Raw genomic sequence first — 13,599 nt, 5'->3', positions numbered from 1 at the left:
TTTGAATATTCTGAACCCAACACTTGAAGTCACAATAGTGAAAAGCAAGTTAGCAGCAATACATGCTACAAACACTCACATACAAGGAAGGCAAGGTACCAGGAAACTGGGATTTGATTAATAGGTGCTTTAAATTAAGTCGAATGTACCAACACCCAAATTTGAACCAGAAACTCATTACAATAATCAAAATATTCCATCATCCCCCTGACCAGCTTCTCACCATGAAGTTACTAAGTTCTCACTTCATACACACTCACACAGGATGATCGGATTTATTTTACCCGGCACAAAATCAATGTAGTGATGATAATTATGTTGTTGCCTGTTCAAGTGATTTCTCTACTGGTAACCTACGTCAATCCCACTCCGGTTCACCTGCCATGCTCGGTCCTTAATAATATCTTCCAGCCTATTACAACAAAATGATTAGTAAAATATTTTGAGCATCTAACAACAAATTCATATATGACTAAATACACATGAGGTGTTTGAGACACTATATTTAACAGAACACTGTTCTATACAGTTAGTTGAAGCATTAACTTTCCTAGTAATAATGCTCTTGAAATCCGGAACAAACTGGTCAAAATGTATATTTTTCCAGAATATTATTTCCAACTAATTCCTCCACTTCTTGAATACACACTGTATAGTAAATTTTTTTTAATGAACTCTCTTGCACACACTGGTAATCTAACATCATGATATTAAACTGCCACTGAAGAATTCTGGTGAGAGGAAAAAAACTCAAAGTTGAAGGTAAAACACGGTGGCAACAGAAATAAAGAAAAATAGGTTATTGTTTGAATTACCTGATGTTATTGTTTATATTTGTCCATTTTGTTCAATAGTAGGCATACAGGTCATGTGGATGGAGTTATCCCTCAAAGAGAAAACTATTATGTAGTGTGATATAAAAAGCCCTGATTCACATATTTGCATTCGTATTTACACATACTCACACAACATATTGCTCCAGAAGACAGTGCAACATCACATTTATTTCACTGCTCATCGAGGGAGCGAATTACAGCCCATCAGTGGCATGGCCCTGATACCTTCAGCATAAACTCCCTCCGTTCATTAATCTGTGAAAACTGTGATATTATAATAGCTGCTGCAACTAATAACCACAGAACTGTGCAAATCAACATAAAAGGCATTGGTTAGACATATAGCCCAATCCCAATAACATTTCATGGGGTACATTTAATCTAACCAATTGGAAATTATATACATGTCGTGTATGCACAGACAACCAGTTGGCTAGCACTGTCAAAACCTCTCTGAAACTGCATGTTTCAGGAATTCCTAAAATCAAAACAGGATTTCCTCTTGATTCGAGCCGTACGTGGAGTCTGCTCAGCTTTGTTGATTGCGCAATGTGCATGATCATTGTTGTCGGGACAATTCTGTGACAGAACTTTAGAGATTTTTCATTAAGGAGATATTAAACAGAAAACTTGTGTGGAAAAAGGTCATGCATCTTGTAACAGGTAATCTTGGCAAATAGTTCATAAAAAAACCTTGCAGAGTAAAAATGGGAGTGCTTTAAATCTTTAACTGCATTTAACTTGCACTCCAGTAACAAACACATTATCATTTCTGTACTTTGGCTGGCATCAGGTACTTTCTTATCTTCAGAGACCTAGAAAAACTACAATTTTTCATCACTTTCTGATTTTATTTTTGAGTACTATAAACGCAACTCAAGTCCAGGGTCCACATTTTCTTATCTTATTTACCATTCAGAGTCAAAACCCGTGTAGGAAAGTTTCCTATATCCAGAAAGTAAAAGATTCAGTTTTCATAACGTGGTTTGTCATGTCCTGGCATTGGTAAAAGTCTCCAAGTAAATGCTTTAAAGGATATGTGCATCGAACAGTGTACTTTTTAGTCACCATTGAAATGTTTCGATCTAGCCAGGTATTGTTCCATGTTAACCACAATGTTTTATTTACACCTTTTTGTAAGAAATTGAAACGTTCCGTCCCGGTTCAATGCTCACTCACAACTTGAGTTCAAATTTCCAGAACGTGTAACAGATGCCTTATTACAGAACCTCTACAAAAATGTCAACTGTCCTCAGTTGGAAAGGAGTGCTGGGATGCGATGAGCTTCAGACGGCCATAATCATGATTGCAGACCTGGTTTGTTTTGAAACGCCACACTGGAAAGGTAGAGGCCAGGCATCTTTTTTCACAATTTAATAGAAATGCACAGATGAATTAATCTGCTGGTGCCTCCTGGCAGTTTTACAAGTAGAAAAATGAGTAGAAAATAAAAAGTCTACTTTGCCTGGTTATGGTTAAACCAGTCTCTATCCCACCTTCCATGATGAAATAGTTAAAAACATCCACATTATTCAGATTTGTGGCAGTAAAGGTCCTTAAGTGCTTTAAGCTCTTCAATTAAAGTTTTGTTTTGATTTTCAAGCACAGCCACTCTGTTTTCTAGACACTTTACATATTCCTTTTTCTTCCTCCGACACTCCCGCGCTGCTTCCCTGTAATTGAAAAAATAAAAGATTATAAATGACCATTTTAAATGTACAATGTGCACCTAAATTTGAAAAGCTAATATATGACTAGATTTTAAACTCGAAAGACCAATAACCTCACCATTCAAGTGAAATTCAGGACCCGATTACTGTACAGATTCCCAAAGATGTTCGTGTATCAATATATCCTGTATCTCTGGATGCCTCATGTACAGGTCAGTTGCCCACACTGATATTTTCGCATATTTGTAACATTTAGACTGCCACAATGTGAAAATACATTTTATCGCTAAGCATGTGTAATAATATATGACCCGGCTCGACTGCTACTATAGATGCAACATTGGTTTTATTAACCACCTATACAAAGTAACATACAAAGTAATCCCCTTTAAATACAGTTCTACAGCATGTCTACCGTTTATAGATTCACACGCTTTAACCATTTCCTGCCTTGCTAGGAATACTCACGTTTTAATTCAGCACTAAACAGAATTATATGATTATACAAAGGTAACATACATTATTGAATGTGCGAAGAACTCCACGACACCTTGAAGGTCACCACAGTTAATAATTTGCAACACAAGCATCAGAACAATGGTGGGTCACATGTTAATCTATGAAAGGTTATACTGGAAAACTGCTGTTACAGGTAACTTTATTCTTCTTCCGAAATTCACTGTCCATAGAGTCTTGCTTCAGAATAGCAATTATTAGGAGGAAAAAAATCAATCATTTATATAGAGCATCAAATCACCCGTTAGGGTCTTTAGGCGCTTGTGGCTACTGCCGGTCATATCTCATTCAGGCATCGAGATCTCTTCTGAATTGCTGGAGTGATGGGGTAGTCCTTAGGTGCAGGGGAAGGGAGTTCCATCTCTTGGCTGCCAGGTTTGAGGAGGCGTATCCTCGACTGTTGGCTTGGTGGATCCAGGAAGTGTCTGCGAGGGATTAGAAACTAGTTACTTACCTGTAGCAACAGTTTTGCAGCAAGACTCTTCCAGATCCACATACTGTGCATATTTCCAGCCATCTAGTGGTTGGAGTCGGAAAGTGCATCCTTTTTTTTCCTTCTCTTTTCCCTGATGGGTGGTTGTGAAACCTGATCCTCCTGGTTAGGCTCGGTGGATCCAGGAAGTGTCTGCGAGGGATAAGGAGGCAGATTGAAGTTGTCTGGTTGGTTGGTGGAAGGTCAGTCGTTTATTGAGGCATGCTGGTTCTTTGTTGTTTAGAGCTTTGTCGGCATGGGTAATCATCTCTAACTGGCATCTCTTCTCTATCAAGAGCCAGTGTAGTTTCTAGAGGTGGAGTGTGATGTGGTTGCTTCTGGGTAGATCGAGGATGAGTCTTGCTGCCGAGTTCTGTATTGTCTGCAGTCCCTTTAGGAGGCATGCCGAAAATCCTGCGTGAAGACCGTTTCCGTAGTCCAGCCTGCTGGTGACGAGGGCCTGTGTAACAGTACTTCTGGTGTTCATTGGGTGCCCCCTGAAGATCTTGTGAAGCATGCGGAGGAGGCAAAAGCAGGCTGATGAGACTGCGTTGACTTGTTTTTCTATTGAGAGTTTACTGTTTAGAATGATGCCGAGGTTGCAGGCATGGTCTGTTGGGGCCGGTGGTGGGCTGAGACTAGCTGGGCACCATGCGTTGTTCCAGATCGAGGTGTGCTTCTCGCAGATGAGGACGTCTTGTCAGTGTTGAGTTTCAGACAGTCGACTCACATTCATTCGGTGAAATCCAACATGCAGGAGTGGAAGTTGGCTCTGGCGGTGAAAAGGTCTTCGGTCAGCAAAATGATTAGCACAAAAAATGTACTTACCTGTTACAGTTTGCAGTGCTAAAGATTCTCAGCCTTGCCCTCTCCTGCCATCTAGTTTTTGGTGCTTGTCACTACAAGTTGTTTTTGTTCAATGTAGAGGTTTCAGCTCCAAGGTAACTCTTGATACGTCACCCAAAACATGCAGCGTCCTAGGACATAGACATAGACTTCACCTAAGAAGCTAATGTCCCTTAAGGGAGAGAGTATGTAGGTGAAGCAGGACAGGATTTGTGTACTACTGTATTACTTTGAGAAACACTGTGGCGTGAGCTCGCATTCAGGGAGGTGGGAGACTGCATGTGAATCTACAGCACTATAAGCAGCAAACCGATTACGTAACGTTGCAAACATTTTCCATTTGCAACATGTGCTACTGTAGATCACAAGCTTCGCACAGACTGGAACTCACTGCCCTTCATTGCAAAGTGACGGCTTGCGAGCTGTAGCAGAAGACGTCTGAAACAGTTCACGCAATAATGTTTGGTGAATGTGTGGCAAGTATACCATGTTGCAGCTTCACATATATCTGAAAATGACATGTTGTTTAGGAAATACTTAGAGCATTGGTACTGAATGAGTGTCCCGCAAGCTGCTAGCAGTCCGGCAGAAATCTCTTGGTGGCACGCAGACCTTTTTAATGGGCACGCTGTGAAGTACTCAGGTGTGACTTTGTCTTGTTGGTCAATGTTGGACCTGGCCCAAATTTGGGTCACTCCCAAACTTTATGCCTTCACCCCTCCTGTTGCTAAACCCATTTTGTTGGCTTTTGGGACTCTGTGCACGCTTGTGCTCTTTCATTTAAACATGATAAAATTGGCTTATACCATATTAGCACATTTAATTTACCTATAAGTCCCTAGTGAAGTGGTACTATGTGTACCAGGGCCTGTAAATTAAATGCTAAAAGTGGTCCTCAGGACTTATTGTACCAACCACTTACATAGCCCTTTTAAACATGTCTCAGGCCTGCCATTGCAGCCTGAAAGGGCAGTTTTAAACTGCCATTTCGCCCTGGCAAAAATAACCCTTTGCTCTGCCTAAACCTTCCCCTTTAATATAGTAATGCCACCCTGGGGTTAGCCTGAACAGCCCATAGGGCAGGGTACGTTTTTATTTAAAAGGTTGGACATGTACTTTTTTTTTTTATGTGCCCTGTAACTTTCAAATTCATATTTTACTACTGCAAGAGTGAAGTCTTTTGTCTTGTGGCGAGCGGAAATGTCATGTTTAGTGTCTGAGGAAATATAATTATAATTTAACAAACATTGCAGCAGCTGCTCTGTTCTGAGTTCTGTATCCGCTCCACTTTAACCCACCATTAGTAGCAGGCTGGGAAGCCCAGAAACATCGGCAGCCGGTGCAAGTGCGGCAGGGGCCAGGGAGAATACATGGCAATGGCGGGAGGGCTGGAAGCAGAGGAGATGGTGGTGGAGTCTGCTTGCCGGACTGCGCTGAGGAGCCGCCCAACATCTCCTCCTGTGGTATCCCTTCCCTTGGGTTGGTTGGTTTGAAATGTGGATGTGTTAGCATCAGGTGTTGTAGTACCTTCTGTCTCACCTGTGCTTCCTTGTTCATCTAAATGTCCACACATTGATGTTTTGCAAAGGTGCGTTTAGATGTACAGGTAGCTGCTGCACACATTTTTCAAGTGGGACATTCGTAGGGAACGCCAGTTTAGTGCCTTTCTAGTTGATTGTGCCACAGGGCACATGTGTAGAGCCTTCTCCACCCTGGAGAACTAAGCCGGTATTGCTTCCACTATCCATCGTGCGATTGTTCCTTTGGTCACAGGTGATCCCCTGCTTGCTTTGGCAAAGGAGACAATTGCTACCACTTCTGAAACTCCTTTGTTTCCTGCAGATAGTACATTAAAGATTTCCACACATCCAGTATGTATCACAAACTCTTTGAAGAAAGCTAGTAGCTGCATGCTTTGGTTGACATGAAATTGGGTCACCACCTTGGGCAGGAAATGTGGATAGGTTCTGAGGACTCCCTTGTACTTGTGGATTTGTAGGTATGGCTCCTGTATTGTCAATCTTTGTAGCTCGCAGACTCTGCATAGCGTTGTGATCATAATCACAGAGGCGGTCTTCAGGGTGAGTTTAGATCTGATTTGTGCATAGGCTCAAAGGGTTCTGTCATTAATCGCCTTAGTACGATGTTCAAATTCCACAATGGTGTTGGATCTGATCTAGGTGTTATAACCCTCTTAGAACTTGCCAAGAATCTCTTCACCACTTGTGGTGTGAAGAAGTGGTTACCTGATGTACCTCTGGTGTAGGCTACAATTGCTGCTAGTTGTACCTTTAGCGAAGCATAGGTTAGCCCGCTGTCTAACAGGTGTATGAGGTAAGTTAGAACAGTTTCCTGTTCTGTCCTTGTTTCCTCTCTCCTTGTCTGTGCACTAGTGGATGGAAGCTGTAAATGACCAAACTCTAGATATTCAGGAGCCAGGTCGCTAGGATGAGTGTGGCTGGGTCCGGGTGATACACTTTTCCATCTATCGCTGTCAGCAGATTTTGTTCTGTTGTGATCGTAAACATGTATCCCTTGGAAATTTCAAGTAGGTCCGAATACTAGTTCTGCCTGGGCCTATTGCGGGACTACGAGCCTTGTCCCTAGAAGTCTGGCTTTGTTCAGTAACTTTGGGATCAGGGGAACAGGAAGTAAGTGTAAACACATTTTCCTGACCAGCTTACTGACAGGGCACTCCTATTTGATTGGTGGTGCGGAAACCAAGAGGCGAAGCGTTGGCATTTTGCGTTATTTGGGGTTGCGTAGAGGTCTATGCTTGGCCTGACACAGACTATGAAGATCTTTTCCAGTGTCACCTGCTTCATCTCCTGTTTATGGGAGGTGCTGTCCTGCCTGCTCAGTCTGTCTACCTCTGTATTTTGTTTTCCTGGTAGATGGACTGTCTGTAATGTGATCTGCATTTGGATTGCCCATCTCCATATCTCCTGGGCTAGTTTGACAGCGTGAAGGACTTTGTTTCTCCCGGCTTTCTGAGACCGAACATGGTTGTCGCGTTGTCTGTTTAGATAAGTACAGTCTGACCTATGAGTGCCTGGAAATACAGTCTACATCTCCAGATAGTTGGTGTTTTACTGCATCTGTACTGTTCCATAATCCTCGTACCTTCAGGCTGTCCGTGTGCGCACCCTAACCCTTGTAGGAACTGGTGTCTTGAATGGTCTCCCCACGGTCAAAGTTGTCGAATTCCACCTCTGTATTTACCCTTCTACATTTGCTGTGACAACCATTAGAGCCTCCCAGTTCCTTGTGGCTTGTGATCGTTTGTTGCAGATCCATTTCTGAATGGAGCGCATATGCAATCTCACATGCTGTATGAGTGGTATGCATGATGCCATCATGCCCATGAGTTTCACGACAGTCCTCACTATCAGAGACCGATCCTTCTGGTAAAGGCAAGTCTGCTCTGTAATTGCCTCTGCTCTCTCCTGGCCTGAATTATGCTTGTGCAGTCCTGGAGTTCATGGTTGCTCTCAGGAACACCTTTACTTGTTCCAGTTGTAGTGAAGATTTCTTATGTTTTATTGAGAAACCAAGGTGTTGCAGTGCGTCAATCACTGATTGCATGTCTGTGGCATTTTTCTTTTGATTGTGCCTTCACAAGCCAGTCTAGGTACGGGTAGACATGGATTCCTTGTTGTCTTAGATGGGCTGCTAACACTGCTAAGCACTTTGTGAATACTCTTGGTGCAGACTTTATGCTAAATGGTAGCACCCTGAATTGATAAAACACTTTGCCAGAACAAATCTGAGGTACTTTTTGGATCTTTGGTTCATAGGTATTTGTAGGTAAGCGTCCTTTAGATCTAATCTCCTTGTCCTAGGAGTGGTATGACTTACTCCTTGCAGGGTTGTCATCTTGAAATGTTGTGTATGGATGAACATTTTTAGAAATCCGAGGTGTAGGGTTGATCTCAGTCAAATCTTGCTTTAGCACTAGAAAGTATGGGGAGTAGAATCAGTGATTAGCTTTTTTTTTTATTGTGACCCTTTTCTATGGCTCGCTTTTGTGAGAGCTCTCTGACCTCCTTTCTGAGCTGTATGATATCTTATCCCCCAAAGTTTGCAGGTTTTGGAGGGGTTTGAGGAGGTTTCTTGAATAATTATATGTAGTATCCATGACGTATTATGTTTAAAGCCCAACTGTCTGATGTAACTGTCCCCACCCCTTGAGGAATCCCCTTATCCTGCCCCCACAAGTGTCTCGTGGTGAGGTTGAACGCTGCATGAGTCACTTGCCTGTTGGTCCTCTCCATCTAGGAAATTGGCCCCTTCACCTTCCTCTTCCTTGAAAGGGCTGTCTCGCCAGAGTTTGTCACTGCTTGTATGTTGTTTCCTGTGTGGCCTGATGTTGGCTGCTGTTGTTGCAGCCTAGAGGTCATGGGCGACCAGCCCGTGGGTCTCCTGTTTGCGATTCCTCCTCTCCTGAAAGAACCCCTGAATTGAAATTCTCCTATTGCCGATGCCGTCTCGTTATCCTTCTTTAATTGTTGACAGTTACCATCCATTACTTGACCAAACAGGGAGTCACCTATGAATGACGTGTTGATGATTGAGGCTTGTACCTCTGGTTTGAAGCCCGATACCCTGAGCAAGGAGGCTGTCCTCGTGCACATCAGACTGCTGGCACTATATGATGCATCCAGTGCAGACTTGAGGCAGGTATTGGCAATGCTCTTCCCTCCTTTATTACAGCCTTGGCCCTCTTGAGGTATTCCTTTGGGAGATGCTACATCAGGCTCTCAATTTCGTTACATTGCTGGTGGCCGTATTGGTACAAGAGAGCGCTGTAGTTAGCATCCCTCCGCTGGTTTGCTGCTTCTTTCTCTATCTTTCTTCCCACCAAGTCAATCCTCTTGCTTTCCTTTCTTGGCAGCGGCACCGTGGATATTGGGGGCATTGTTTTTCTTCCTAGCAGTTGCTACTGAACCATAGTCTGCCGGACCACTGCCCTTTATTTATTTTGGATCCTAGGTGGAATGGTTATACTGCTTTTCCACTCTTGGAGTTATGGCCTTTGCAGATGGGGAAATGTCAATACCACTGGCATCTTGAAACTCTTCAAACTTATTGTCTCCCTCATACTGGGGACCATAATCATCCTCATCATAGTTATAATTTTCAGAATCTGTGCCAAAAAGGTGGTGTAAAGTCTGTGCCTCACCACGTGGTAAGCGCAAGGTGTCTTAATAAGGGGGACTGCCAAGCAGTGTTCTCAGTTAAGGCGGTGGCAGATACAATTTGGAGTCAGAAAGCACTATAAGCTGTATATCCTCATCTGGCGTCGATGCAAGTGGAACTTGCCGAGCGGAAACGAGTACCAAACTGGTGCTGAACCTGGTGGAGATGGTGCAGAGGCTAGACCTGCTGTAGGAAGTATGACTTGAGGCCCCTCAAGCGTCTTGGGGCCCAAGACCCTGCAGAGGGAGTTGGTAAGGTTAAGAAAATCCAGAGAATAGCCTCCCTAAGGGCTACTTCTTGGTGTAATGTCGCTGAAGGACGTGGAAGCGCAGGGTGCGTCTGGGCCTGACTCTGGGCCATACTCTGAATCGGCTCAGGTGGCGGTGGGGAGCGAGACTTACAAGCACACTGACGCACTTGCTGTCTCTCTAAAGTTTGACAGTGGCGGGAAGGGGCTGTTTCCCGCTTAGATTATTTTTGGACTTACCTAAACACTTCTACCATAATGACAAACAGACTACTTAAGGAGCAGGAGTAAGACCTTCCTCTTGACTTGGACCAGTCATGCCTCAGACTTCACGCGCTTGGCAACATTGAGTTTTTCTGTGCTTTCCAATATGGCCGTTCTCACCACGCTCAGATACATTGTTTTTAAAGTTTAAAGCAATGGCCTCTGCACCACGTGTAAGAAACTTTCCTGATGTTTGGATGATGATTGACCACCTAATGAGTTACTTACTTGCTGCGCCCTGACGAAGGAATTGAGGGTTTCTGATTCCAATCCGAAACGCTAGTTGGCGCTTACTCTCATGTTTTGTTCTATGTATTTGTGAAATTAATTATGATATGCATTGATGTGTTCAGTTCTGCAATGTCATTTAATATGATTGTGTTGTATATGATTTTTTATTGTGTGTCTGGTGGTGTTTGACTGTATCTTGAGATGCTTAACATGCTCTTGGGGCTCAAATCTTATTAAGATTATGTAAATAATACTGAAAGTAAATGAATATATTTATATATCTATATAAAAAATAAAAGAAAAATATATTTTTGATAAATAAAAAGTTAACTAATCAATACTCCAGTGGAACAATGTATCTTTGATGTTGGATGCATCACCTGAACATTAATTGAATGTTAAGGAGAGGTTATTTGATGTTATTAGTCTTCAGTACTCACGCCACCTTGTCCCAGTTCTCCAGGTCGCTCTCGAGCTCAGGATTGGACTCTGAAACGGGGAAGGCCTCTTTTCTTCTGTGGCAGACGCTTCGATCTCCTCTTGCTCTGATTCTTACCCGAAGAGATATGGAGTGTGTTGAATGCTTTGACTTTGCATTTCTTGTTGTCAAGACAGACCGTTGCGTAGTCTTCTTGGATCAAAACGATTTACAAGTGTTGCAGTCATCCTCCTTGTGCTCCGGTGAGGGTACTTGCATAGCCCCCAGGACAGAATTGGAATGGAGTCCGTTCCATCGGGAGAAGGCTGGCCCGACGCGGCTAGCCCGACGGCCCACCACGAGGTTTTTAATAGAAGATAGAAAGGAATATGCTACTTACCAGTATGCATCTGTTCTTGGCATGTAGGGCTGCTGACATTTATATCTGTGCATAGATCGCCGCCTAGTGTTGGGTCCGGATGATTGCACATTGTTGTCCTGGAAAAGTCTTCGAAGTATCACGAGATAGGTGGCTCCTCCCTTGGAGTACAGTGCGCATGGGCATCCTCTCCATCTTCAGATTGTTTTTTACGCCATTGTGGCAGAGATGGAGTGTAATACAGTAAGTGATGACCATGCCTGAGAATGATTCTGAGTGCTACAGCTGCAACAGGCACCGGGGAGGAGGGCGGGCGATATAAATGTCAGCAGCCCTACATGCCAAGAACAGATGCATACTGGTAAGTAGCATATTCCGTTCGAGGCATGTGGGCTGCTGAATTTATATCTGTGCATAGAATATCCTCCTTAGCGGCGGTTGCCCGTGCCAGCTGCAGCAGTCTGAAAAAGAGTTCTGAGGACAGCCTGACCTACAGCAGCTTGCTGTTTGGAGTGTACATCCACGCAGTAGTGTTTGGTGAATGTGTGTATGGTGTTCCATGTGGCTGCTCTACATATATTCTCCAGAGGAATGTTACCTAGGAAAGCCATGGATGCCCCTAACTTGCGTGTGGAATGCGCTTTTGGGGGAACTGTTAATGTGTGTTTAGCTTTCTGATAATAGATTTGTATGCACTTAACAATCCATCTGGCCGAGGAGCCAAGATGGCGATCGGGATGGCTGCATAACCGCTTGGCTCCGTGAGCCCTCCCGCCCCGCACATATATCCTGGCGATAAACCTGAGCAGTAATTGCTAATTTAAGTAGGTGAAGGAAAGCATTCACTTACCATCTGCTTTTGAGGCTCCACCGCGCAGTAGACCCGAAGAACTGCCCCCGTCTCTTTGGCGGCCTTTGAGGTGCTGAGGCCGGGATCTCGAGTGAGGAGAGTGTCCGGCCGTGACTGCAACACCAGCAGCCTCTGGTTGCGATGGGAAGCCGGTCGGAGAGAACCTGAGATCTGCGAGCCGGAGGAGATGATACCAACCCACTCCCAATAGTGGGTTGCCCTGCGGGAGGTGCGAGATTGCTGGGACGGAGAGAGTCCATGATGCCCAGTTCCCCTTCGGTGTGATACCCGGTTATGTTAACAGCCCTCCCTGGGAACCGGTGGGTGACTCCCGGGCAGCAGGGAGCTTGTTTAGCCTTTTGGTGACTCTCCTTTCTACTGCCTGCCCTGACTATTGTGATCCCGCTGTGAATCCTGCTGATTCCGGGGGTCGGACCCGATCCTGAGGTGCGGTGGAGGGGAAAGAACGTGACGGCTGAAATGGCGGATGATTCTTTCCTGGGCACCCCTCACCCGGGCAGAGAAACCGGTGCGCAAGAGAATCCCGGGGTCTGGCTATGTGAGAAAACGCCCACGCCCAAACATATACTGGCTGCACTAACAACCCTGCAGACAGCCCTGATCCGGGAGGCCCGAGATTTGGGACAAAGGATGGCCGCCATTGTTGTCCCGCCATCTTGTAACGGCACGGCTCGCTCTCAAGGAGGCGCCGATGTGTCTGCCTCTGCTTCATCGACGTATTCCCCGGATGAGTCTACATTCTTAGAGACGTGGATAGATTTGGTGCATGGGCTTACTGTGGATGCACCTGTGGCACATGTGATTGTCTCACCGGGGCCTTTCTCTGATTGGCAAGTGGAGGAACAGCATCGATACACGGCTTGGGCGGCCCCGTCGGGGTTTTGGCGCTTCCCGCATCGTGTGTTTCCCTTTCCGTGTCTGGCGGGACTGTGTTCAGACTCGAGACTGTTGGCGTTGTTGACTTTGTTCCAATCAGACTTCCGCCATGCAACATCGGCGAAATCTCGGTGGCTGGGGTCCTGTGGAACGGCGACACTGCCTGACCCTCCCGGTGTAATCGGACCCTTTGTACTACTTTGTATCCCGTTTGAGGGATGGTTCAACGTTGGTACTATTGACAAACGAGGCCAGGTGTGAATTCGCTTGGAACATGGAGGGACTCATGGCTGGTAGATGGTGATTTGAGGGGCGCTTAGCGGGGATGTCATTGATTGCGTTATACGTGATTGCTGCTACCTGTACTTCTTCTACCATTACTGTTTATACGATTTTTGCACGCGGAGGTGGGAGGGGCCGGATAGCCAGATCGAAGGCCCTTCTCCTGTATTTTTCTCTTCTTTTTCTCTTTTTCTTCTCTGTATTTTGGGTCTCTTATTTAGGGCGACAGGCACGCTGCTGGGGGGGTAGGCCGTAGCCTTTTGCAGGGGTGCAGGGTTGAGGGTTGGGGGATGGGGGATGGGTTTGTTATTTTGTTCTATCTTTGTTTCTATGGCCCTTTGCCCTTTTCCTTTTTCGATGTCGTCGTCTTCCATGTCTCCCATATTGTGTTTCGCCTTGAAGGGTGGGACTAGTTCGCCATGATTGCTTAGTGTTTATTGCATCTATCCTGACTCATATACCCCCTCCCCCGTCTCTTTCATCTATGTACAT

General features: G+C 44.9%; 1 protein-coding gene across 3 annotated transcripts in view; it reads right to left on the bottom strand.

The window, feature by feature from the left end:
• Window positions 1–580: 580 nt before the first annotated feature.
• CREB1 (cAMP responsive element binding protein 1) overlaps window positions 581–13,599 on the bottom strand; it is a 398,463-nt gene continuing 385,444 nt past the window's right edge. For all 3 annotated transcript variants that reach the window (XM_078680315.1, XM_078680314.1, XM_078680313.1), the window contains one exon: window positions 581–2,509. In XM_078680315.1, coding sequence (XP_078536441.1) covers window positions 2,365–2,509 — 145 coding nt within the window. In that variant the 3' untranslated portion in view covers window positions 581–2,364. The remainder of the gene's footprint in view (window positions 2,510–13,599) is intronic.

This window comes from Lissotriton helveticus, chromosome 3_1, assembly GCF_964261635.1.
Source record: "Lissotriton helveticus chromosome 3_1, aLisHel1.1, whole genome shotgun sequence".
In the NCBI taxonomy this organism is placed as follows: Eukaryota; Metazoa; Chordata; class Amphibia; order Caudata; family Salamandridae; genus Lissotriton; species Lissotriton helveticus.
This window is presented reverse-complemented; position numbering and strand designations above follow the sequence as displayed.